The sequence below is a fragment of the Lepidochelys kempii genome, chromosome 7, assembly GCF_965140285.1.
Source record: "Lepidochelys kempii isolate rLepKem1 chromosome 7, rLepKem1.hap1, whole genome shotgun sequence".
Classification (NCBI taxonomy): domain Eukaryota; kingdom Metazoa; phylum Chordata; order Testudines; family Cheloniidae; genus Lepidochelys; species Lepidochelys kempii.
The window spans coordinates 72,072,593-72,099,621 of record NC_136386.1 but is presented as its reverse complement, the minus strand read 5'-3'; the positions used below and the strand labels follow the sequence as shown (position 1 = coordinate 72,099,621).

At 39.3% G+C, this 27,029-nt stretch overlaps 1 protein-coding gene across 8 annotated transcripts in view; it reads left to right on the top strand.

Moving 5' to 3' along the window:
- Positions 1 to 27,029, top strand: part of PARG (poly(ADP-ribose) glycohydrolase) — a 126,946-nt gene that overhangs the window by 83,220 nt on the left and 16,697 nt on the right. For all 8 annotated transcript variants that reach the window (XM_073353306.2, XM_073353303.2, XM_073353305.2 and 5 more), the window contains 6 exons: positions 974 to 1,053; positions 4,978 to 5,038; positions 8,567 to 8,642; positions 14,634 to 14,781; positions 24,962 to 25,040; positions 25,879 to 25,987. In XM_073353306.2, the coding sequence (XP_073209407.1) occupies positions 974 to 1,053; positions 4,978 to 5,038; positions 8,567 to 8,642; positions 14,634 to 14,781; positions 24,962 to 25,040; positions 25,879 to 25,987 (553 nt within the window). The remainder of the gene's footprint in view (positions 1 to 973; positions 1,054 to 4,977; positions 5,039 to 8,566; positions 8,643 to 14,633; positions 14,782 to 24,961; positions 25,041 to 25,878; positions 25,988 to 27,029) is intronic.

Here is a 27,029-nt window from a genome sequence, read left to right as displayed (position 1 = left end):
CAGGGGCTAGCCTCCCGGGCCAGGAGCTCAGGGGCCAGGCAGGAGCGTTCCACGGGCCGGGTGTGACCCTCAGGCTATAGTTTGCCCACCTCTGTTCTACTGGCACCTATTTCTAAGGAAACTGATAACATATTAAAAGGTTTAGTGTCTTGGAGAACTGAAGATTACAAGGAGATCTGAAGCTTTAGTTGTGTACTATTATCTCATTAAGGATTTTTTCCCCTTTAAAATAAGGATGGGAGTATTCTTCCATTTAATCAACCAACCAAAATAATTTGTTGTTTGAGCCACTTAATACTAGTGGGATTAAATTAACCCCACTCTGGAGGGCCAGTGCAAGGCTATCTGTACCACTTAAACCCTGTAGAGGTTCCCCAAGGCTGTCCACTGGCTGAGCAACCATGCAGGTATGCCTCATGCCCCCAGGGTGCTGCTGAAAAGGTCTCTGCACTCAGCCTGCATAGACCAGCATGTAAATACAACATTGAGGGCAGGCCAGGGGAAGGCTGTATATCCACACCCCATACAAATGCTGTGGAAGGTCTGTGGTTTCAAGCTTGTAGACTGGAATAGTGGCTGTGGAGGGGCCTTGGAACCTGACACTTGGTTGTTGGGTGGATTTTTTCTCCTCAGTCTCTCTACTTCATCTGCTTAAAGCTAAAGTATTTGGGCTTTATGCAGGCAACGAGGATTTTAACTAGAGGTGTAAGTACTACTAACTGATTAAAGAGAGAAAATTATGCATTTGATTTACAGCCCTCTTTGAACAGAGAAATCACATTTGTTTTCCATGTTACTTTTCAATTTAAATGGGTGTGACACTTTTATCTTATTAAACATCTAGAGAAGCCTCTTGAAGTTATCCTTATTACTTTCAAAATCCAATCAGATCACTGTTATTAAACAGCTTAATTATTACTCTGTGTGCCATTGAAACTAATACAGTCACTTTTCTATCTTTCTTTTTATTCAGATTGTTTGAAGGGCGGTCGCCAAGGAAGCCTGAGAAGCTTAAAACCCTTTTCTGCTACTTTAGAAGAGTCACAGAAAAAAGTATATCCTCTTATTAGTTCATTTCTTTTGAATGCTGTGAAAAATGCCTTAGTCTGAGTTGCAAAGCAAACACATAAAGAATGTATAATAAATGGAAAAATCTACGCCAATACAATGTTATGGTGAAGGTTTTGAACAAAGAAGTCAAGAAATTGAAAAATATTGGTTCCCACAGGAACTGTAGCTTTGCCCTGAGGTACAGACTATATAAAGTGTTAAATTATTATGTAAGATGCTAACTGCCATGCACATGCACACGTGTTCTCTCTCTCTCACTCACACACATGCTTTAACACTTTGTGTATGTATATGTGAGAGGATGCAGTGTAGTAGCTGTGTCAGTTCCAGGGTATTAGAAAGACAAAGTGGGTGAGGTAATAACTTTTATTGGACAAAATTCTGTTGGTAAGAAGGACAAGCTTTTGAGCCACACAGAGCTCTTCTTCAGCTATGAGTACCTTTCCCAGACCTGAAGAAGAGCTCTGTGTGGCTCGAAAGCTTGCTTCTTACCAACAGAAGTTGGTCCAATAAGAGATTTTTACCTCACCCACTTTGTTTCTCTAATGTGCGAGGGTATGGCAGTTAGCAGAATATTCAGTAATTAAAATATATGTATTATCTTAATTATTCCATATGCTGCTAACTGCCATTCTTTTTCTTGTCCATAAAAAAGGAGAGAGAGCACTCACGCACATAGCAGCAGTTAGAAGCATATAAATACACACTCTCACTGTCAAAATAATGGTTTCCGGGGAACTGTAACTTTGACTTTACTGGCTTAAGTGTGTCCAAAATCTCAGCTCTGATATTGCAATAATGCAGGTTTTTTCATTTTTTCCCCAACCACTTCTATCCCCTTCTTCCCCAAAAGCTCATAAGAGAGCTGACCCATGTTTAAAATAAACCCACTAAATGAGCGACCCAGCGAGATGTTGGGCACCCTCAACTCCCATGGAACTTAACTGGATTTTAAGGTATTCAGCCGCCTGGCAAGATAATGCTCAGAATGTGTGTAGCTGGACAGTCCAATAAGATTATATAAGCTATCTGAGATTCAAGTTAATGTACCAAGTTAAAGCTTCTTACATGGTCATGGAGTTGCACATTCACATAAACGTGTAAAAACACATATATGTGGCTGAGCACTTACTGCAATAAACATGTACCTATGATGCTCTAGTTGTATGCATAATCATTAAGGCTAAGATTTAATAATGGGTATTTTTAGTAAAAATCATGGACAGGTAAAGGGCAAAAAACAAAAAAATCACGGCCTGTAACTGTCCGTGACTCATACCATAAATACCTCTGATTTAATCTTAGTGTGGGGGGGGTGCTGTGAGGGGAGGAAAGCCCCGGGCAGCCAGTGGCAGCTCCGGCCACTGCTGGGGGCAGGAGGGGAGTCCCAGGCAGCTAATGGTATCTCTGGCCATCCTAGGATGACTGCAAGGAGCCCCTGAGCTGTGGCTGCTCCTGCCGCCCCTGGGACTGCTGATCAGGTAGTCCCCGGGGCCAGCTGCATCAGCCACTGCCCAGGGCTGCTCCAGCAGTGGACGGTGTGGCTGTCCCCAAGGCCGCCCAAGCAATTGGCCCCAGGGCTAGGTGCTCAAGCACACCAGCTGCTACAGAAGTCACGGAGGTCACAGGAAGTCATGGAATCCGTGACTTCTGCGACAAACATGGAGCCTTAATAATCATTCATACAATATGTATCTTAATTATATCTGAAGTATCATATCTTGGTCTGGTGTTAGATTTTCTGATGGCATACTCCATATGAACATCATGATGTTTTCTACTCTTAAACTTTATTTTAGAAAATCATTTGTTCTAACATGTAGAGAATAGTAATTTTCCCTCATAACTAACTCATACCAAATCAGAAGCATTTGTTTTTAAAAAAAGACATTTTTGAGGTATTCAGGTGCAAAATGGCATTAAAAAAAGCTACTCCCATACTTGGGCCAAAAAAAGGTTCCCATTTTATCCGACAGGTTTCAGAGTAACAGCCGTGTTAGTCTGTATTCGCAAAAAGAAAAGGAGGACTTGTGGCCCCTTAGATGCTCAGATAAATTGGTTAGTCGCTAAGGTGCCACAAGTCCTCCTTTTCATTTTATCTGACAGTCATTCTTTTGACTTGAGGATTGATACTGCCACCATGAAAACTAGTAGAGCCACATCCTGTCCTTCATATACCTACCAAAGTCTCATTTGTGAATAACATCTATTGACATCAAGGTCAAGAGTAGAATGTGACCCAGGCATATGACTTTGTGTATACCTTATTACATTTTCACACGTTAGTGAAAAGATGTTTACATGCAACCTGAATTACAGCAACCTCTTACTTCTAAGTTATACAGCTGCTCCGCCTCTTTATGTACTTAAAATCATTTGGGATTATGTTCTATGTAACCAGTGAATTGGAATTTTTTAAACTATAATTCCAAATAATATTTAATGGGATTCTCAAATGTTCTTCCTTGAATTAGTAACTTACATTGCACTTTCAAACAGACTCTGTCCCTTTTATTTTCTCCCCTCCCACCCCCCCCGTATAATGAATTAAGACTGAAGTAATTTAGCCCTGGAAATGAGTGGAAATTAAATGTTTAATTCCCCAGCCCTTTTATTATAAATAGTAATTGAGTTCCTTGTAACAGAATACATTGAAGCGTATGCAAACCAAAGCTTAGTACTCAAAATGTATGCTTAATTTGTGAAACATCACCTCCATAATACAAGAGAACCCTTGTGGGGAAACACTTGATTAATACAAGACCTTCTCTTTAAAAAATTAAGCTAACCTTTTTAAATAAAATTCTTTATACCCTCATAACATTTCTAACAGTATTACAGGAATATTTAACACTTTCTGAGGAATATTTTATTCTTTCCAAAAAAATAGGAGTTCTTAAAGAATAGAAGTTTTAAAATTATGTTTTTTATTTAGATGATACCACCATTGTTTCTAATAGTTTCTAATGTTTCTCACTCTAAGAATGCTTTTCCACAGAAAAAATGGAATTGCTTTCTGGACAAAGAACAGATTGAATAAAATAAGTTTCTTCCAAATATTCAAAAACTGATTTTTTGTTGCTGCAACTAAAACATATTTTTAGTGAAATAAAAGGAAGTCACATAAATAGAGGTAATCTCTTATAATATGCGTCTATACACATCTTTTTTTCTGTTGAGGGCTGGAGTCCTCCAGGAATCTTCCTATTTCCTCTCTCAAATGCTTCAAGAGATAATGAACTTCCTTCCTCTGAAATCCATCAGTCCTTCATGTTAATCAGCCAAGATTCTTGGCTGAAAACGTACGATGCTTCCCTACTACTTGCATGTAATGCTTCATGACCTACTGACTGGAGCCTGCTCAGGATCTGAAGTCTGATTTTTGTCTATGGCAACACATTCTGCTCTCGCCTGAGCTACCAAGCCAGTCTCATGATGTTTACAGCTTAAGTGGAATATTTGAGAAACAACGTGCTTTCCTTCTTTGGTCTGGTATTGCAAAGAAACACTTTCATGTACTCGAATTGGGAAGGGACATAAATCATACCCCCAACTTATGACATATGTCATACCCCCACTTTACTTCTGCTGGCTGATAAAAAGAAAAATAGATGTAAAAGGAAGTGGGGGCAAGGAGGTGAAAGTTTGATCATCGCATACATTTCCTTCAGTTTGAACACTGGCACTGTCTGTGAGGGAATCAAACTTCAGTTTTCCTTTTAGGAGAAACAAATATTTATTTTAACTAGCATTTTTATTTTAAATTGGTTTTTAATATTCCTGAGTAAGAACCACATGTGTTGTAGCCTTAGTCTCTGAATGATTTTAAGTGGTAAGCTTTTAAAACTTGAAACATACAGCTGATAATGTATGTTGTATTGTTTTTTGTTATTTTTTTAAAAATAGAACCAACTGGATTAGTGACGTTTACAAGACAAAGTTTTCAAGACCTTCCAGACTGGGAAAGGTAAGTTAAACACATCTCTCAGTGTGAGAAATTGTTTTACTTGATTTTGGTGACTTAGGGCCTTATGCAACTCCCAGTAAAGTCATAGGCTCCCAGTGACTTCATTAGGAGTTGAGTCAGGCTCTTAATCATTACAAGGGACACTATTTTGTATGGATCTTTGTTATTTTTATTCATCAAGTTTGCAGGGGGGGGAAGTCAGCTGAACTGATGCAAAAGCAATTTGGTGGTGGAGGTTGTTACTCTTTGGGGGGGGAGTTGTTTCAGTGTTCTGTAGAAGTTGATAATTTAGTCAAAAGTTCTAAAATTTTGTAAAATTAATTTCTAACTTGAGCATATTTATGTGCTTCAGCTACCTCATTTCATTTTGTTTGTTCATGATTTAGATGAACATTTAAACAGTGATATTTCCATGAAAATTTGCAGGTATATATGTGGGGATGAGGGAAGCCTGGGTGTAATGGTTCATCTGAAGCAGCAATGACAGGAACTTGAATGCAATGTGGCTGACAACCAGCATGAAAATTTTGATTTATTAGCTTTTTCATTGGCTAGTGCCATGTCATCAGCAAACAGTCCAAGTAAGATGATGGCTGCTTGTCTGGGTATGTGAAGTTTTAGTTTTAAGCAGAGTTTTGGATGTTGGAGTTTTGGGGCTGGGAAAAGAGGCAAGAAATTGGATGTGTAACCCTAGAATCAAAATCTGCAAATTTAGGATTATAGCTATAAATACTAGTTAAGATATAACATATGTTAAATTTGTATCGAAAACTGTAAGTAGCACGGTGTAGACTTACTGGCTATTCCATGCTCTTTCTTTTTTAGACTTACTTTAATAATAGGTGTTTATTAAAAAAGAAACTCTTATAACTGTAGTAGTTACAATAGTTACTACCCCTAAAATGTGCTAAAATAACTAGTGTGTACATTCACTTTTGATTTACTTGCTATACAATGCATATTAACTATAATCTAAAAAATGTACCCTTGTTAGGCACATAGTAGAATGAAAGGTCTGATACTATATCTTGCAAATAGCATGTCATGGATTTCTTGTTAGTTTTACCAGTTCTCAAATATACTATAGTTAGTACATGATAAATGGATGCCCAGGCCCTAAAGGGTATAAAACAAAAGTTATTTTAGAAGGTAATCCTATTGAAAGTAGTTACTCAGTGTAGGAGCTGACATTGCATTCCCTTGGCACTCACTGCTTGAGTAATTTTGTGCTCTCTCTTTCAAAGAGATTGATTTCTTGAGGTGATGGTGGCACAGTGAATTGTAAGGAAAAAGCACTCAGCTTGCTCTGGTTTCAGGGTAAATATGCAGTGATTACTGAGAGAGACTTTGAGGTATGGCAGAGGAGAATTAAGCCACCATTTTAAAACGATGAATCAATTCAGAACGTCATATTAACCCCTGAATTGCAGAAGTAAACAGGTATATATATGTGCTGAGCAGAAAAGATGCTCTCATTTTGGGGTCCAAAACATTTTTTTAAAATCTATTACTGTAAGTCTCGGAGTACATACATTCATGCATCTTTAGTAATAACAGAGTACACATGGTTCCCCTAGTCTTCCAGGAAACTGCACACCCTTACAATTGTATATGTCAAGGGCCAGATCTTCAGCTGGTGTAAATCAGTTTACCTCCATTGACTTCCCTGATGCTTTGCCAGTGTACTCAAATGAGGATCTGACCCAAAATTATTTTTCAAAATCTGACCAAATCTTCTGTCAGATGATTTTGTCATATTAACATAGTGCTTCTTTGCTCTATCTGTGTAACTACTGTTTAGGGGTAGGAAATATGTAATTGTATGCTATTAAAGGTTTTTAAATGGGTGATTGAGGATATAGATATGTTTCACTTTAACCTCAATGGGAGCTGAGTGGCAAATGTTTTTTTCTTTTTAAACAGAAAGGTGAAACATCATTTTATTTCTTGTTTGCTGAAGTGAGGAATCTAAGCCATCACTGATATGAATGTAATTCAGTCTATGTACTAGCTTCTCACACAGAATATTCTGTTTCTTAATATCCTGCTCAAGTAGAGGGCAGATTTATGTCCCCTGTAAATCTATTAATAGATGATTGTAACTAATGCAGCTTAATTTAAACCTCTTTTTCTTTTTCTTTTTTTTTTCTTTTTTTTAAATTCAACTGTATTATTGTTAAATATGTCAGTGACTTTCTTCTTTACAAAGTGTGGGAGTAATTGTTCTTTCTGGAGGAAATAAAGGCAGTAAGTCAAAAGATTGAATACCATTATTAATGAAAGTATATGGTAGATTAGAATATTCTGTCCACAACACTGGTGATCAACCCATAAAATTAAGTTATTTTAATTTTACAATTCTGGATAGAAATTAATGATCAAAAATGATCATTCTGATCAAAATAAGGCCAATTTTGTGAAAACCCAAAGAGTAGTTGTGGGCTGGAGGGTGTAGTTCAGCAGAAATAAAATGGCAGCGTGCAACAGGATTTTTCAACAGCAGCAAATCTTTATCAGCATAGATCAAAATAAGTTACCATAAGCATAAAGCAACAACAAAAAGATCCCCCAAGGTGGGGTTCACTCAGGGTATGGCTACACTACAGCTTAAATTGACATAAATTATGTTGCTCTAGGGTGTGAATTAGGCACACACACATACCAAGTGACATAATTTATGCTGATTTAAGTGCTGGTGTGGACAGTGCTATGTCTGTGGAAGAAGCTCTCCCGCTGACCTAACTATCGCCACTCACGGAGACTGGAGTAATTAAGCTGATGGATGAGCTCTCTCCCATTACCTTAGAGTGGCTACACAGATTGTTTATTGCAGCTGCTGTGAGCTCTCTCATAGCCTCAGTACCTGAGTGTGGAGTCCCGCCTTCCAACAGACGTTCCTCTCTTTTGTCTTTCCAGCATTCCTGCATATAGTTCTTCGCCTGAGTTGCTATGTAACAGAAAAGAAAAGGGAAGCTATAGTTAATCCTTTGTGAACAGGGGTGCAGATGGTGCCCCTACACTCAGCCACATCCAGGAGTATCAGAATTCTAGGCCCACACCTGCTGTTCTCTTGTTCTGTGGCCTTGGGCAAGAAACCTAACTTCTGTTTCACCATCTATAAAATGAGAATAATAAAACCCAATTCACCAAGTGGTAGTGAGGATTGACTGATGTGTTTATAGGGAGCGGAGATCATTGGATGGAAAGTACGATGTAAATGCAAAGTATTCATTTTCTTCACCTCCCACTTCCCTAACTTATATCTGACCTTTGTCACATTGTACCAAATTCTGTTCTAAGTTATACTGGTCTTAGTTGTATATCTGGAGTATTCCTTTGGAAAGCAAACAGAGCTTTTCGTTGAAGTCAATGGAGTTACTTTGGATTTACACTAGTGTAACTGAAAACATAATTTTGTTCATTTATTTTTTTGCAGATTTTTATAATGGAGACTTTTACATTTGGTGATGTAGTTAATTGATTCTCTGTAAGGTAACACTGTATCTGTTTATATTTTTAAAATTATAGATCTCATAAAAAACTGACCAGGTTGTATGTCACATATGAGGGCACTATAGAAAGCAATGGACGTGGTATGCTACAGGTAAGTGCCTAATAAAAATAGGGCTTTATGCTGTGCTTTTGGCACATTATTGATGACTGGGCAGTTTAGCACAGTTATTTATATACTTCCTTGTTTTTTGTTTTGTTTTTTTTAAAGTAGTGACATTATACCGGATAAAAGAAACCACAAAACTGATCATTCTGAAAGCCTTAGTAGTGTCAACATTCCCCAGTTTTTTTTTTTCACATGTGTCCCTGTTTCCAAAACCATTTGACAGAAAATCACAAGACCTGGACAGCTTCAGGTCTATAAGTTCAGACATGGATTGGAGATTGACAGGAGAGGAGTTTCCAGGGTATGATCTTGACAGGATGTCACAGTTTTCAGTTTATTTTTTAAAAGCTGTTGCTGTGCCCCATCTGGTGACCAGTTCATTAGTCAAAAGGCTCTTTCTGCTGCCAGCACAGTTGTTTTGGTCTGAGAGCTGTCAGCTAAAACCGATTGATAAGGAGAATGTCTCCTCCATTTCCATAAAGAAATATTTAGTATTGTTTGAAGGGGTGACAAGTTTAGCTTTTAGAGTTTAGTATAAAACTTTGAGTTCTATCCCTTTTATGAACTTATCCTGTCATTTGAAGTTGCTTTTAGTTCTTGCAATCTCAGTTGAAAAGGGGAAATACAGTCCTTGCCTGAGGGAGAAATAGATCCATAAAGTCTGTAGCTGGAACTACAAGGTTGCTGGATAACATCTGGGAATGTGTTTGTTAAGGGGGGAGCTCCATGTGATTTGGAGTCCTCCACAGAATTTTCCATGGGGAGTGACCCTTTAAAAAGACCCTAGCATCTCCTGTTTACCAGCACTAGTGGCCAGATGGAGTCTGGAAAGTCTGTCCTGCCTCCTGTGGAGCAGTGCTAGGGAGGTGGTGCCTTTATCACCTCAGAGGCTCCAGGGATGTCAGCTGTTCCATGCCAGTTCACACCTTACACCTGCAGTGATCCATTCCTGCAGAGTTTAGGAAACCTTCCGGGCCCCAATGGCCAACCAGGAGGAAGGGGGCTTACATCATTATATGGGTTGTCTGAGAGCATTATGAAAATTGTGTAAGAACATAAGAACGGCCATATTGGGTCAGACCAAAGGTCCATCTAGCCCAGTATCCTGTCTTCCGACAGTGGCCAGTGCCAGGTGCCTCAGGGGGAATGAACAGAACAGGTAATCATCAAGTGATCCATCCCTTTCGCCCGTTCCCAGCTTGTGGTAAACAGAAGTTAGGGACACCATCCCTGCCCATCCTGGCTGATAGCCAGCGTGTGTGTGTGTGTGTGTGTGTACACATTGTTTAATACATATAAAATCTTGTGTGTGTGTGTATATATATATATATATATGTATATAAATATTAAACAGGAACCAGTAATGCAAAGTAGAAGTGCGGAGATGAAACATATAAATATAAAAAGGAATGTGCCCAGGGTTACTCTTTCTGTGGGACAGCAAATATGAAGAGTACACAGAAGATAATGGTTTGATAGGTTAACAAATGCACAGCAGAATGGTTCCCAAACATTTATACCTCTACAAAGTCCCTGTGTAACCATATGAACTTATTAGTGTTACCCTTATCTCTCCTCATCTCTCTCCTATTTTTTGTGTCTTGTCTTAAATTTAAACTGTTAGGCCCTTCAGAATAGGGAGGGACCATGTTCTACCTTTTTGCTTGTACAGCAGCTAGGACAATTGATCCCTGATCCTCACTGGGGGTCTTTGGTTGCTACCACGGTATACACATAATACTATTATTATCAATAATAATAGTACATTAACTAGTTATTCCAGGCAGCTCTAAAATATTGTAGTTGATACCCAGTAGGCATTAGTGCTGCTCCAATATTAGCCACAAGCAGACACACGATACTGGACCCAATGATGTGACCAAGCATGGCATATCCGATGTCTCAAGTGAGAGCATGACCACAAGTAGATTGCTGATATTTTAACAGGAGGAAAATTCTTCTCCTTGAAGCCCTTCATAGCTTCATTAAATCCAAGCAGCCAGAATCTGCATGGAGATGATAAACTTAAAAACTACACAGAAATATTAATTTTTCTTTCTTCTCCTTAGCCACCCATCCTGTAACCCTCGGAGGGAGGAGGAAATTATGTTGATACTTTTATAATGCCTTTTATGTGTTGTATAAATTTACATTAAACTCAGCTAAAACAAATATACCCTGAGGGATGATGATATTAACAGAGCACGTAATCCCTCTGCTTGGATTAAGAACTCTGGCAAAACATTTTGGAGAATTTTCATTTGAGTTTTACATACCACAGTTACTTTTAGCAACACCTCAACCACTAAGTGTCTATCAACATTTTCATCATAAGTTTCAGTGGGAATTTGTTGTTATTTTGGCTAGTTGTTTCAGGGCCTTGCCACTAAGATTAAAAATCATTTTAGACTTGACACTTCATACGAGTTTCTGGTCCAAGGGGGTTTATTTATTCTGCCATCCTCTCATTTTGGTTCAACTCTTATTATCTATTATGAATTCAGTTATCTTAAGAGAGATGTGGAAAAATATAATAGCATTTGAAAGATTAGGATGGAATAGCATCCTTTTTTTAAAAAAAATAAAACTATAAATGTATGCTGGTCACTAGTTTATAATGTAGACTCATGGACTTTAAGGCCAGGAGGGACCATCATGATCATTCAGTCTGACCTGCACACTGCAGGCCACAGAACTTCACCCACCCACACCTGTAATAGACTCATAACCTGTGGCTGAGTTACTGAAGTCCTCAAATAATGATTTAAAGAGTTCAAATTACAGAGAACCCACCATTTGCTCTAGTTTAAACCTGCAAGTGACCCGTGCCCCATCCTGCAGAGGAAGGTGAAAAATCCCCAGGGTCTCTGCCCATCTGACCTGGGGGAAAATTCCTTCCTGACCCCAAATAGTGGCAAGACCAACCAGCCAGACACCTGGGATAGAATTCTCTGTAGTAACTCAGAGCCTTCCACATCTAGTGTCCCATCTCTGGCCTTCGGGGATATTTGCTCCTGGCAGTTGCAGATGGGTCACATGTCGTTGTAGGCAGTCTCATCATACCATCCCTTCCATAAACTTATCATGCTCAGTCTTGAAGCCATTTAGGTTTTTTGCCCCTACTGCTCCCCTTGGGAGGCTGTTCCAGAACTTCACTCCTCTGATGGTTAGAAACCTTCATCTAATTTCAAGCCTAAACTTGTTGATTGCCAGTTTGTATCCATTTGTTCTTGTGTCCACGTTGGGGATTAAATAACTCTTCGCCTCCCTGGTATTTATCACCCTATTTATTTATAGAGAGCAATCATACAACCCTCAGCCTTCTCTTGGTTAGGCGAACCAAGTCAAGCTCCCTGAGTCTTATCTTATATCAGCAGTACCTCCCAACTTTTTGTTGTCTGCAAATTTTATTATGTCATTCCCACTTTTGCGCCAAAGTCATTAATGAAAATGTAAATAAGATTGATCCCAAGACCGATCCCTGAGGAATTCCACTAGTAAGCCCCTCTCAGCCTGACAGTTCACCTTTCAGTATGACCCATGCTAGTCTCCCTTTAACCCAGTTCCTTATCCACCTTTCAGTTCTCATATTAATCCCCATTTTATCTAATTTAACTAATAATTTCCCATGTGGAACTGTATCAAATGCCTTACTGAAATCCAAGTGGATTAGATCTACTGCATTTCCTTTGTCTAAGAAATCAGTTATCTTCTCAAAAAAAGAGATCAGATTGGTTTGGCACAAACTACCTTTTGTAAAATCATGTTGTATTTTATCCCAATTACTGTTTATCTCTATGTCCTTAACTGCTTTCTCTTTCAAAATTTGTTCCAAGACCTTGCACACAATTGAGGTCAAACTAACAAGCCTGTAGTTTCCTGGATCACTGTTTTTCCTTTTCTTAAAAATAGGTACTATATTACCAATTCTCCATTCGTAGGGTATTCATTAAAAATCCTTGCAATAGGGCTTGCAATTTCATGTGCCAGTTCCTTTAATATTCTTGGATGGAGATTATCTGGGCCCTCCTGTTTGGTCCCATTAAACTGTTCGAGTTTGACTTCTACCTCAGATGTGATAAGTTCTTCTTCCAAATCAACATTTCTATTAGCCACTCTGCTACTACCCCTAAACTCCTCATTATCCTTATTAAAAACTGAGGCAAAGTGTTTGTTTAGGTGTTGGACTTTGCCTAGATTATCTTTAATCTCCACCCCATCCTCATAGACTTTAAGGTTGGAAGGGACCATTATGATCGTCTAGTCTGACCTCCCGCACAACACAGGCCACAGAATCTCACCCAGCCACTCCTGTAACAAACCCCTGACCTATGTCTGAGCTACTGAAGTCTTCAACTCGTGATTTAAAGACTTCAAGGTGCAGAGAATCCTCCAGCAAGTGACTCGTGCCTCACGCTGCAGAGAAAGGTGAAAACCCCACAGGGCCTCTGCCAATCTGCCCTGGAGGAAAATTCCTTCCCGACCCCAAATATGGCAATCAGTTAAACCCTGAGCATCCTCAATGCTTAGCGGTCCCACTTCTTTCCTTGTTTTCTTTTTATTTATACCGCTGTAGAGCCTTACTATTGGTTTTAATTTCCTTTGTAAGGTCTAACTCTGCTAGGCTTTTGGCAATTCTCACTTTATCCCTACACTTTCTGACCTCCAAAAAGTAGCTTTCCTTTCTGATCCATTCCATATTGGCTTTTGGCTTTCTGCTTTCTCTTAGTAACCTGTTTGAGATGCTTGCTCATCCAGTTTGGTCTGCAACCCCTCCCTATGAAATTTTTCCCTTACAACCAGTTCTTCTGTGAGATCCTTACTACTTACCAATACTAAATCTAAAATGGCATCACCTCTTGTTTGTTTGGTGACTATTTGGTGGAAAAATCTGTCAGCTGTCGCATCCAGGAGAATCTGGACACTACCATTATTAGTAGCACTTGTTCTCCAGTCTATATCTGGGAAATTAAAGTCTCCCATAATCACACAATTGCCAGTAATATTTATTTCATTAAAAATATTAAAGATGTCTCTATCCATATCCACATCAGATCCTAGGAAGTCCATAGCATACCCCAAGCACTAACCTAGAGGAACCTCTGGTAATTTTTTCCCCTGAAGTGCTTTTGACCCAAATAGATTCTATTTTATCCAGTCCGTCACTTTTAATTTCTTTACAGTCTACCTCATGATTAATATACAGGTGTTAGTTCACCACCTTTATCTCTATGGATGGAGGCTTTTTTAAAGTGAAATACATGCTATTCCTACAAAAAAACAAGAGTTTAAAGCTTATCTATTTTAAACAGTGTGTCAGTCTATTTTGAACAAAAAGTCTCATCCCATTCAGGTGTCCTCAGCTATAGTTCACAGTGAATCTCACTAGGTAGAGAACTGCTGGTACAGTTGCATTACCAATCTATAAATGGTTTAGGACATGGAGCTGATGGCCAAATGTTTAATAATGTGTAATTTTTCTAACCCCTATAAAATATAGAATGGGAAAATTGTAAAGGGATGTAAAAATGGAAACAACAACTATATTTTACTCCAATAAATGTTTGGAAAGAAAGTGTTCCTTCTAAGGATCTTGGGCTGAGAGCATTTTGTCAAATAATAAACCCCCACCCCACATGATCCACTAACTGCTTTCTGCTTCTTAGGTGGAGAAGTTAACCAGGGGACAGGGCGCAACAACCTCTTTCCTATCAGCCTGCTGGACAAGCCACCTTTGCAATTAAACAGGGGCAACTCACCTTCTTTGTCAAGCCAGACAAAGGTCCCCACCACTTAATATGCAGTGAGGGCAAGGTGGGGTCAGTCCTGCTAGTTGCATTTCTAAATGCAAGTAGGCAAACAAAACAAAGGCTGAACAGAAAGATGAATCTCATACAGCATTTATTTACCTTATTAAAGAAAGGATGTAAAGATGTTTGCCTATTCTGTAATCATCTAGGACATTTTTTCTACTAGGTTGATTTTGCAAATCGTTTTGTTGGAGGTGGTGTCACTGGTGCAGGACTGGTACAAGAAGAAATTCGTTTTTTAATCAATCCAGAGCTGATAGTATCTCGGCTCATCACTGAAGTCCTGGACCACAATGAATGTCTTATAATCACAGGTTAGTCTTTGTGAACTCTGTGCGGAACGTTTCAAATACTTATCTTCCTATTATATATGGAATCAGTGTGATGCCAGGAGGTTTCAGTTGACATCTCCAACATCACAGAAGTTCAGGCACTGTCAACAGTCATATACATACCCTGATTTATTCATGCCGTTTTTCTTTTAGATCACAAATTTAAAAAGTGTCCTGTGCACCTATCTCCTAGTCTTCACACTCACTGCAATGCTGTTTGTTGATATTTCTCTTTGTAGACCGTTCTCAAATGAGCAATTATTGTGATAAGAGATTAATGACCTAATTATGTTCCACTGTGAGTTTATGCTAAAAATCCCACTGACTTCAGATAACTCAGTAACAGGCTTTATAGTAAAAAACAAACCTCTTTTGAGTCTAATGGTCTGATTGTAAATTCCACTTAGGGTCTGCTGTAACTTGGCTATAATACCTACATTAATACTCAGTCTACATAATGTCTCAGTTTATTGTGGGTTTCTTGAACTAAAATACTAAGATTTGATATTGAAGATAGTAGTTATGAAGTGTATTGGAGATGTCTACCCTGCACAGTTATGTACAGAATATTTACTATGCTCACAAAGTTCCATTTTAGTAAATCACGAGCCCAGTGTAAAACCTGGCATGGCTTCTTTTGGAGGTAGTCTCTTTTTTGGTTATGTTAGTATTGTGGTCAAGAATAGAAAGTGGCTCTTATCAGGATGGTTGCATTATTAGCATATCTAGGAGATGCACAGGATTAACTGATATGCAGATTGTTAACAACTTGTGTGTTTTGCATATTAAGCCTTTATATTTTTAGTGAAATTGTGACATTCATCCTGAAGGGAGTCCAAAGCACTTCACCGTCTTTAAAAACACTCCACTCACTACATCTGTTTGAAGTGCTGTTACAGCTGGGCTGGAAAATTACAGCTGTTTTAATGTTTGCAGAGGTGTTTTAGTAGCACACAGCAATGTATGCAACAATTTAAGAAAGGACTTTAAGAGTTAACTGTGTTTTTCTGGATTAAATATACCTGCGAAGAACACAATATGAATACATAAATAGATCTAAAACCCTACAGGAATATAGTTTCCCAAATTTGAATTGGCCAAGAGATCAGAGATAAAAGGAGAATATTTATACTTAAATTATTAATATAGGGTCTCAGGTCTTACTGAAGTCTGTGGAACAGCTCCCATTGACTTCACAGGGAGGTGGACCAGGCCTTAGACATGGAATAAATATAATGGAGTTTTATTACTACTGTTAGGAAAGACCAAGCTATTTACAACCTGCAATATTTTCCCTACTACTATTTCTTTTTCTGTGGCTTAATCTCATATTTCTTCATCTGTCACTGTATGAGGCAAAGAACAGTAGAAACAAAATGAACTAATACTTTTCAATGTTTTGAATTTTTTTTTTAAGTTTGAATGTGGATTTGAAAATATTTCAGTTAGGTTTATATATCAAGTTGAAGTTTAAAAATGGTACAACAGTGCATGTGTTTTTTAAAAAAACAAAAACAAAAAACAAATTGTCCATTTCCAGAGAAAAAGGCCAATATACAGCATAGAATATTTTTGTGAATGAGCTAGTAAAAAAGTGGCCAACAGCAGGCTGACAAGAGAAATAAAACTCATTTATTACACACAGGTCTCTGGAGACTCCTAAACAGTCTCCATGGCTATTTTTAAGATTTAACTAAAGAGCACTGCAAAGAAGAGTCAGTAAGTAAAAGCCACAATCAGTCACCATTAGCAGATACTTCTATTTCGTCAAAAAACAGTTTTCCAAATCCTTCCTGGAATCAGCTACATTTAACCTGATTAAAGTGGGAGATTGAAAACTCAGTCTGAAGAAAGAAACTGGTTTATAGTCACCATAAAAGGAAAAAAATCAATCAACACAAAGAGCAGAGCAAGACAAGGCAATCCAAGAAGTCCCTCTCAGACTGTTGATTTTGCAAGTTATTTAGACAGAATATGCTCAGGGTCTGCACAGTGCCTGGAATATGTTGTTTTGAGACTGTTTACAGAAATGTGCAATCTGTTACACCTTTTAGAATTTGGAATTTACTGTTACTCATGTTAATACAGTTTCTAGCACCAAACCAGGATGGATTAAATCAGGCTTCTGAGCCCCACAGAGTTGAAGGGAGGCTGAGCTGTGGCTTTGAGCTATGTAGTGTTTCCCGAAATAATGATGTGCTCAACTGACGGCTTGGGTGAACTGTATCACTGGAATGGTAGACTGAGAGTTCAGGAGTAGAAGATGAGTCTGGGGGGGATCTGGAGATGGGGAAGGAAGGAAGAATCTCTTTGAAATTAAAGTTGGTGTGAGGGGTCTACATTTTAATGGAACCCAGATTCCCTTTAATTTTAATTCAGACCAGAGGTTAAACAGTGATAAAAAATTTTTATAAGTTTATAAATACATTTAAACACATATGTGATAAAACCCTCTGAAAGAATACTTAATGAAAGAATGTACTCATACAAAAGATAGTTTAGTACAATGTCCATTTTTCAGGGTCTCATTTTAAATGTGATTATCTTATATATAGTTGTATCAATAGGCAAATATCTTCAGGAATATAGTTCATGTGCCATAACACATTTGCTGTAAGGTGATATGAGTTTCAGGTTCTCAATCAAATGCCTTGAAAGAATCTAGAAGAATCTTGAAAGAAATCAAAGGCCCTAACAAGATTAAAGCACTGAATTACTTCTCCTCTGGAAAGGGTTAGCTCTTCCAGGTTAAGATTACTAAAAGAGATTGTAAAGGAGGAGTCATCCCAAGAGAAGTCTATATCTCTGGATACAGTAAACAAAGATTTTGAGGCAGCTAGCCATTCACCTTCAAAAATACAAGCATTTGTTGCTAGGGTCAAACAAGTGTGACATTTTCATTCAGCCAGTATTCTCCCAATTTTTTTTTCAATCCACTTTACTTTATTATAGTGCCTTCTAATTAATATCTGTGATGTGATGTTCTGCTCTCTTAATGGAAATGGCCATTTCATCATTCTTATTTGATCTCTGGCTTTCTTCCATCTTGGTTCTTAGGCATGTCTGCACTGTATGCCACTATCTTCCTGATAAATTACATTCTTTCTGTGATGCATCTTGATGCAGTGGCCTAATGGATGTAACTGTGCTACTCAAATTTGCAGAAGAGTCTGAGAAATTGGAAAGAAATTAAATTTGTTCTGATTGTGCAGCATCTGGTTGAGATCATCACTGTAATGAATATGAAACTGGTCATGCAAACAAAGTAGTTCAACACACAGAGAATTGTCTGCCTACAGAAATGTTAGAGGGAATTCCAGTGATATATTCCTACTGTATTTTCTTGTTTACATTATATATCACGATTGCCGCTGACTGTGGTTTCTACTCAGGTTGTGAACAAGTTCTGATACGCTAAATTCAGCCTTTTTACCATTTCAGACCAAGTATGTTCAACCAAAGTAAAAACAGGCTGCTTATTCTGCTACTTCACTGGATACCAGTGGTACTAACCTTCCTCCCTCAGAGGGTATGATGTTCTATCTTCTTCCATGCAGACACTATAGGAAAAATAGGTGGGGCAGTGCCCTTTTCCTCCTCCCCTATAGCTAAGTAATTTAATTTACAATGGTAGATCTTAAGCATAGTAAGATCCGGAGTCCTTACCTTGTTTCTAGTAACATACACAATTCTTTTTAGAGGCTCTAGCATATGACAAACATAGTTTTCCTCGACTTCTGTCATTCACAGAAGTGCTAAAGAAAATATATTCTATGCTACTTTATTGTATTTGTTTTTTCTCCTTTTATAAGCACTACCCTCATCTTATTTTGCAGCTTGTCCTCTAAACCTTGGCACTCCACCTATATGTTTTGTTTCTTTCTTTGCTCTCATTTTCTTTGTTGTTTTCTGCTTTGTAAATGGCAAATTATCCTCCTACATTTCTCTACTTGGTTGTTTTCCCTAGTGTTCTGCAGTATGCTACTGTGTATACTTTCATTTTAATTCAGATGTTGGAAATGCTAATCAATTTATCCCAAAAAATAGGGCAGAAGATAAAGGAGCCTCTGAAATTCTCCAGAAATGTTTGCAGAGCTGATTCTTTTTCCAGCCTCAGCTTGTAAGCCTGTGAGTCACAGGCAAGACTGCTGCCTGTCAAGTAATAATTTTTATCTGGTATCTTTCCAGAGTTTCATTTATGAAAATCAATGGTTTTCATTAATGTGGGTTTCTGGGACATGAGTTTAAATTGTGTGTGATTTCTGTGAGCCTCTTGAGGATTAATTCATCTCTTCATAGTTTGGTCATCAGAAGTTGCATTTTCATAAAAAGCAAATGAAAATGACCCTTTAAAAAACAAAACTAATACTTCTACACTCATTAAACTATCATGATATGGTATAGTTTCTCCTTCCTGATAACCCAGTGCTTTCCTTCTAACTGCTATACCCGAAGGGAACGTTTTCTTCTCAAAGTTGAAGGTTTCCAAGGCTGTCCTGATAGAGAGCTGTCAGCTCTTATTTGCTTTTCTTGTTGTTTGCACAGACATTTTCCCCAGGCATATCAATAAATATGAATTTTAAGCAAGTCAAGAACAGCCTGTATTGAAAGCTGATAGGCTGTATGTTTCAAAATAAGGTTTGTCTTTTGTATTTAATACTTTATAAACTGTACACAGCTATATCTTTTCTGTGTGCATTTGTGTGTATATGAATGACTGAATGCACTGTCTGTGCCAGATTCACTTGCGTTTGTGACTCTTAGCATTTTTAATGGTAATCATACTCTTAAGATATGTCTATACTTCAGTGTAAGCCTAGGGTTAATAGGACTTGAGTCAGCTGACCTGTGGGAGAAACTCCTGGGCCTGAGCGTCTACACTAATTCTTAAACCTGACTTAAGACTTTCTATCCCAGGCTTGAACCTGGAACTCTGGCTTCCACACTACAGTACACACACCTGAGTCAAACCAAACTTATCCCGGAGTCCCTAGCATCCTCCGGAATTGTGGCCTCTCTAGCCCTTTCACCGTGATGCGCTATGGGAAAACTTTACTGCCCGCCCTGCATGTTACAGAATGTTTGACCCAGCCTGCCGACACAGCCAGCCGAGGAGTGATTTTGGTCTGTGTGCTCTCAGCTTAAGAGCCAGTAACATTGGGGAGGTGCCTTTTGAAGAACTTCTCTTGCTTGCGCTTTCACTCATGTCAGGAAATGGGCAAAGCTTCCATGAGACACTTGTGGACAGCATTTTCTGACCCACCAAAGGTACCTGATTGATTCCATGATGGAGGAGGGGGGAGTACCCTGGCATGGCAGACTCGTACTCCCTTATGCTGCTCAATACACTTGGCATAGCTGCTGATGCCCCCTAAGTAGACTGCCGCTTCTAGCGCAGGGCCATAAGCACAGACTGTTGGGATCACGTTGTCATACAGACCTGGGGTGACCAGCAGTGGGTCCAGAACTTTCACGTGAAGAAAGCAACATTCTTGGAGATTTGTGAGAGGCTTGCCCCAACCCTCCAGCATAAAGAGAGATGAATGAGGTCACCCTGGCCAGTCCAGAAGCGGGTCACTATAGCTGTCTGGAAGCTGGCTACCCCAGACTGTTATAGGTCTGTTACCAACCATTTTGGTGTTGGAAAGTTGACTGTGGGTAAAGTGGTGGCGGTGGTTTCTGAGGCAATGAGGCATGTGTTTTACCTCAAGGTGGCAGGCGTTAAAGATATTCCTTAGGTAATTGCTAGCTTTGAGACTATTGGGTTTCCTAACTGCGCTGAGGCCATTGATGGAACTCATGTTCCCATTGTTTGTCCTCATGAAGGAGCACATCGGTACATAAACCAGAAAGGGGACTATTCCATTGTTATGCAGGCACTAGTGGACCACAGAGGTCGATTTATGAATATCAACATGGGTGCACTGGAAACGTTCATGATGCCTGAGTTTTTCACCAGTTGGGAGTCTCTGTTGATGGACAGTCTGGGACACTGTTTTCATCAAATGACATTGTCATAAACGGGGTTACTGTCCCCACCATTATTCTGGGGGACTTCACGTACCCTCTTTTTCCTTGGCTTATGAAACCGTACCCTGATTTCAGAGGCCTTGGCAAAACACAGTTTAATTACACTCTCAGCAGGTGTAGAAGGGGGGAGCAGAGGCAGATCTAACAAAATGCATGGATGTGTGGGAGGACTGTGACTGACTGGGCAAAGGAACTGGGAGACAAGAAGCCAGGGAGTGGATGGGGAAAGGAAACAGAGATTGGATGAGGAGACTGGGATTAGGAGCTAGCGGGTAAAGGAAGATGGATCAGACGAGGAGCCAAAGAGAGGGGGAACTGGTACTGACTGGACAAGGAGACTGGGGACAAGGAGTTGGGGTGGTGGAGGGACTGGGACAGGATGTGGGAAGGGGGAATGCTTGGGAGTCATGGGGAGAAGAGATTGGGACTTGAAAAAGGATCCTAGAGGGGAAGACTAGTAGTGGCTGGGCAAGGAGACTGGGACTGTGAGAAGCCTGAGGAATAGGAACTGGGTAGAATAGGATAGTGGGACTTGGACAAGGAGCCAGGGATGGGAAAGAGATAGAACTAGAGTTGGACAGAAAGGGTCAAGCTTGGGGGAAATCCAGTGCACAGGAACTGGGGGGGTGAATAAATGTTGTGTCATGAAGGATGCTGTTGTCTGGAGGACCCCTGCCTTGTTTGTTGCAGAAGTTGAAAGGTGTGTAGTAATGAGGCAGAGGATTTCAGGGAGAAAAAAGAGGGTCTCATGGTTAAGGCTGTTGAAAGCTGCCCTGGACAAGTAGATTCTATCCCTGCCTCTGCCACTGGGCTTGGCTACACTTGAGACTCTACAGCAGAGAAGCTGCAGCTGTGCTGCTATAGTGTTTCAGCGTAGACACTCACTACAGCGACGGGAGGGATTCTCCCATCAGCCTCGGTAATCCACCTCCCCGAGAGTCAATAGCTAGGTCAGTGGAAGAATTCTTCTGTCAGCCTATCACTATCTACTCTGGGGACTAGATTGGATTAACTATGTTGCTCAAGGGTGTGGATTATTCACACCCCTGAGTGACAAAGCTGGATCGACTTAACTTTTGAGTGTAGACCTGGCCTTAGAGTTCCTCTGTGATACCAAGCAAGTCAGTTAAATCAGACTTTTCAGAGGTGGTCACTGATTGTGTGTTCCTCATTTTCTGAGTGTCCATCTTGAGACCCTGGGCCTGCTTTGCAGAATTGCTGAGCGGTCACAGCTGCAACTTTGGTCAATGGGAGATGTGGTTTGAACATAAGCCCTGTGTAATACTAAGTACTCTGAAAAATCAGATTCTAGGCATTTCAAATCAGGGATCTATCCAAAATTAGTAGCTATTTTTGACCTGAATCTCTCGGTGCCTCAGCTCCTCATCTGTAAAATGGGGATAGTATCACCCCCTCACTTCATAGGCATGTTGTGAAAATAAAGTGATGTTTCTAGAACACTCGGATACTATAGTGATGAGTACCATAGCAAAGCCTATGAGGACATTTATAATTCTGTCTTTAGAGCAGGGTTTCAGTTCTATGGAGTAAATGAGGTGGAGGGTCACACATTGAGGAGAAAACAAAATATTGAATAGCTGCTCGTTAATTGAGCACCATCCATCCTGTGCGCTGAATGACAAAGGCTTGTTGTGGAAAAAATCGTTCAATTGTGATCCTAATAGCATTCCAATACCAGAGGGCGAAGGGCTTCCTGGTATGTAGAAGTGAGCCTTCGCTGGCCGGACCAGCTCAGTGTACCCCAACTCATTGTTGTCATAATCTGTATCTAAAAGGTGTGATGTAAGGTATCATATATGAACTGGTAATATGCTGGTCATTAATATTATTGTGTTGTGAAAATACAGGTGATAGATGAAAAATTATAAATATGTGCTGGAAATATGTTCTTAAAGGGTGTTTGTCAGGCAGAGCTTAAATCACCCTGTCCTAGACAAAGGAATGTGGTTCTGCCTCCATAAATGTGTCTACAAAATAAACTCAGCACGAAGAGACAATGAAATTACCTTTATGTGCAAGGTAGATAAAGCCATCCGGCAAACCCAGTGTGAGGGATGTCCACTTAACACATACAGTGCAGGATGGAAGCTGCAGCTCCAGGAAACCTTCCTGCCTCCTGAAGCAAGGTCATTGAATTTTGGTACAAGGAGAGAGAGAGCGCCATTTTGGCATCCTTTACCCGAAGAGTCAGAGAGCTCAAATAACTTGGTTTGTGTTGGATCCTGGCTCAGTAGTAGCAACCCATGCGTGAAGAACAGCTGTGGTGAGAAAATTTGAACGAACAACTCTAATTTGTTAAGTTAGGTTTCAGTCTTAGATGTAGGTGAAGGGGAACATGATCTGGGGCAGTCAGACTTTTGATTGGAGCTGTGGGGACACAGATTATACACTCAGTTAGCAATCCATAGATGAATTGCCAGTTGATGACCTTCAGGGCTTGTCTACACTGGCACTTTACAGGGCTGCAACTTTCTTACTCAGGAGTGTGAAAAAAACACCCCCCTGAGTGCTGCAAGTTTCAGCGCTGTAAAGTGCCAGTGTAGACAGTGCCCCAGCGCTGGGAGCCAGGCCCCCATGGAGGTGGGTTTTTTATAGTGCTGGGAGAGCTCTCTCCCAGTGCTATGCCGCGACTACACAAGCCACGTGAAAGTGCTGCCACAGCACCACTTTAATGTTGCTAGTGAAGACGAGCAAGTGGAGGTAAGGGTATAGCGGAAGAAGCAGTCACGGGTCTCTGAGGTCCAAGGTGACAAACATCCAGTGCAAGACAGCCCTAGACCAGATGTATTGATTTTAAGGTGTGCAGTCTGGGTGCCCAAGGCTCCTGTTGGGGTGATGCAGCTCTGCACCACTCCTGGCACACAGTCTTTTACACCTTCATGTATTCTCTAGACTTTCTTTCAGAGAAATTTATATTGCCCTGTGAAAATGTACTACTCTCTGAGATCGCATTTTCCTCCTCTTATTGTGTTTCCTTCATTAGGTGTATCATTCCAATCTTTCAGTGAATGGTGGTTAATACAGTGTAATTATATTCTGAATAGCGGAGTATTTTATTGTCATTGTAATATGTATGCGAGTCAACTTGTTTCAGTGTCTATGTACCTGCGAACCTACTGCCCATTTAGCTCCTGGTCCAAATGAATTAATAATTCATGTCATGTTAAGGAGTTGAACTATGTATTAATGGGTTCTAATATGTTAAACCTTGTCATATCTAACTATCTATCTATCTATATATATATAAAAATAAAGGTTTAATATATATAAAAAAGAACTTGCCATATTATGATTTTCTTCCTCCTTTTCCCTCACTTTGCTGACTCCTGGTATTTCAAAAATGTCCTAACTGAATTGCCAGTTGAAAGAGGAACTCCTAGGGTTAATAACTTAACCCTTCCTAAGAAATGTTTCGCATGAAATTTCTGATCTTTGAACAATATAGATTAGAAATCATTGTCAGATTATTAAAATTCAGGAAAATATTTTTGCTCATATGAAAGAACTAATTTTCTTGTGTCTCAAACAAAAAACCCCGGTCGGTAAGGCATCTGATTTCTTTGTTAAATAGACGTTTATCAGTGAAAACTTGAAGGAAAAATAGTTTGTTGGAAAAATTCTGTGTTGGATTAACTCGTGTCCTTCCATTCTTCCCTGTCCTCCTCATCGTCGTCCTCTCCTCCCTCCCCCACAGCAAAAATTAACTTGCTACTCACAAGCTCTGCATCCTTAGCTGTCAGCCCAGTGTCTTTCCTGGTGAATTTCACTGTGGACTAGGGAGGGTGAGAACAGCAGGTAGTTAAATGTATGTTAGGAGTTGTGGACACAGGTAAAAGAGACCTGCAGTTTTGATTGCCTGTGTTGGACACTTACTACCCTATGTAAGTACTACCCTAGTACTACTTACTACCTTACTTACTACACTATGAGGAAAAGAGACTCATATTGATTACATAGGGTTCAGTTTGCCTCGTAATGTTCATATGTAGCTCCCATTAGTATTAACATAAGTTGCACATATATTCAGAGGAGTGAAGACTCCTTGGAGGGAGGCGATGTATTAAGAAGAGAAACATCTGCAAATTGACAAATGGCAAATGATTTATTTCAGGTACTGAGCAATACAGTGAATATACAGGCTATGCAGAAACATACCGATGGGCAAGAAGCCATGAAGATGATACCCCAAGGTAATACATTCACTGTTGAGTAGCTGAGATAATTTTTACAATTAAAGTTTAGCCTTTATTCCTGAAAAAAGAGTAAGGAAACAATCATGAATGTTGAACTACGGCTCTTGGGCACTTTTTAGCTTCTTTTTTACAGTTGGGTTTTTTAAAACTGCTAGAAAGCATGTAGGTGCTTTGTTATAGATAAGGCGCATATATTCTATGGCAGGGCAATTTACTGCAGAATCTGTTCTTTGCAACAGGATAGTTTAGGGTAATAAACTAATTCATTAATTTAAAGTCGTTATGGTTCCAAAGAAAACCTTTCAAAGAGGAACCAAGTGCAAACTGTAACAGTATTGTCTTCCTTAGACTGGACAGCTTGCAACAGCAGTTCTGAGAGGCATAAATTGCATCTATTCAGAAAGGGTGCTAACTCTGAAATCTGATGACAGTTTATCAGCATTTACTGTTTCACTGCTGAGCATTACCTTGTTCGGTGCCAAAAGCCACAGCTACCTATGACTCCATTTTACTTTCTCATAACTTCTATGGTGTAGTTATGAGTCTTCAGTACAAAAATATCTGTAACACATTGAAAGGGCTTTTTCATGGCCTTCATCACCATGATATCAGTGCTTCACAGACCTAATGAATGTATTTTCACATCACTGTGAGGTAAGGTGGTGCTATTATCTCTGCCAAGTTTGTGTTTCAGAATTGTAGCTTAGCCTACTGAAAGTGTTAACCTGCTGAATGAGTAATGAAGCTTTGAGTCACACTTCAATTTTTGGAATTGTTTCTAGACACTATATTATTGACTACACAAAATTTTGCTGTCCTCCTTTTCCCAATGCAGGGATGAATGGCAGAGGCGCTGCACTGAAATTGTTGCTATTGATGCATTTCACTTCAGACGTTTCCTTGATCAGTTTGTTCCTGAGAAAATTAGAAGAGAACTCAACAAGGCCAGTAACTTCTAAGGCCCATTATTTACAGCCATTTCATTAATGTTGGAGTTATGCTTTCCCATAGTTCTTGCAGGATCGGCAACTCCTTTGAAGGGGACATCTTGTTTAATTGCAGTACCTTTTCATAATAGGTATCCTTCATATTTTGCAATAGTAAGATTAAAGTCTAAGCATGCCAGATAGAATACTTGTTAGTAAATGGTTTCTGACTTGGCATACATTTTTTAATTTTCTAAATGGAAACTAATAGGTCTGTCTAAATCTTCCCAATAATGTTTTTCAAAGGTTCTAAGCCCAGAACTAAAAAGTTACCACTACCAATATTTCCTGCAGTTTGTGTTTGACTGGTTAGCTGTAATGAATCTAGCCTACCCTATGATTTTAAAGAAACAAACAAACAAAAAAAAGTATAGTACCTCATATTTCTATAGAGTGACAGTTAACAATACTGATATTGTTAACCTTCTCTTCTCCCCCTCCCCCTGCCCACAGTTTCTAATTTATGACCAAATTCTGGACTAATTCTTTCTCCTCTAAATGAGTATCCAATTTAAGTTTCTATTTTCACTCAGACACTGGAGAGGGAATTCTCTTGCTTTATTATGGATCAGATCCTAGCCCCATCTAGAAACCATGTAAACATTGAATTCTGATGATACTGTACATTCTTGGTATACCTTTCCAGCTACAGGTATCTTTAGTTGCAACTCTTTTTTTTAAACTAAACAAGGCAGGTTTTTCATTAATTTCTATGCCCTGTAATTAATCTTTTGCAGGTGTACATATGTACTATATAGGCCCAACTGTGAAAGGTACTGGGAAACCTCAGTTTCCATTTTACATCAGTGGGAATTGAAGCATTCAGCACCTTTCAGGATCAGGTCCTACTATAGATATGTAAATAAATTCAAGCAAGTATAGGCAAGCTTTTCATTAATCTTCCTACTGAAAAGGAAATACCACTTCTAAGGTTATTTTTCCAAAAATGATGTACACCGATCAAGACTAGTTTTAGTTTAAAAACCTGTGTTTCCTGTAT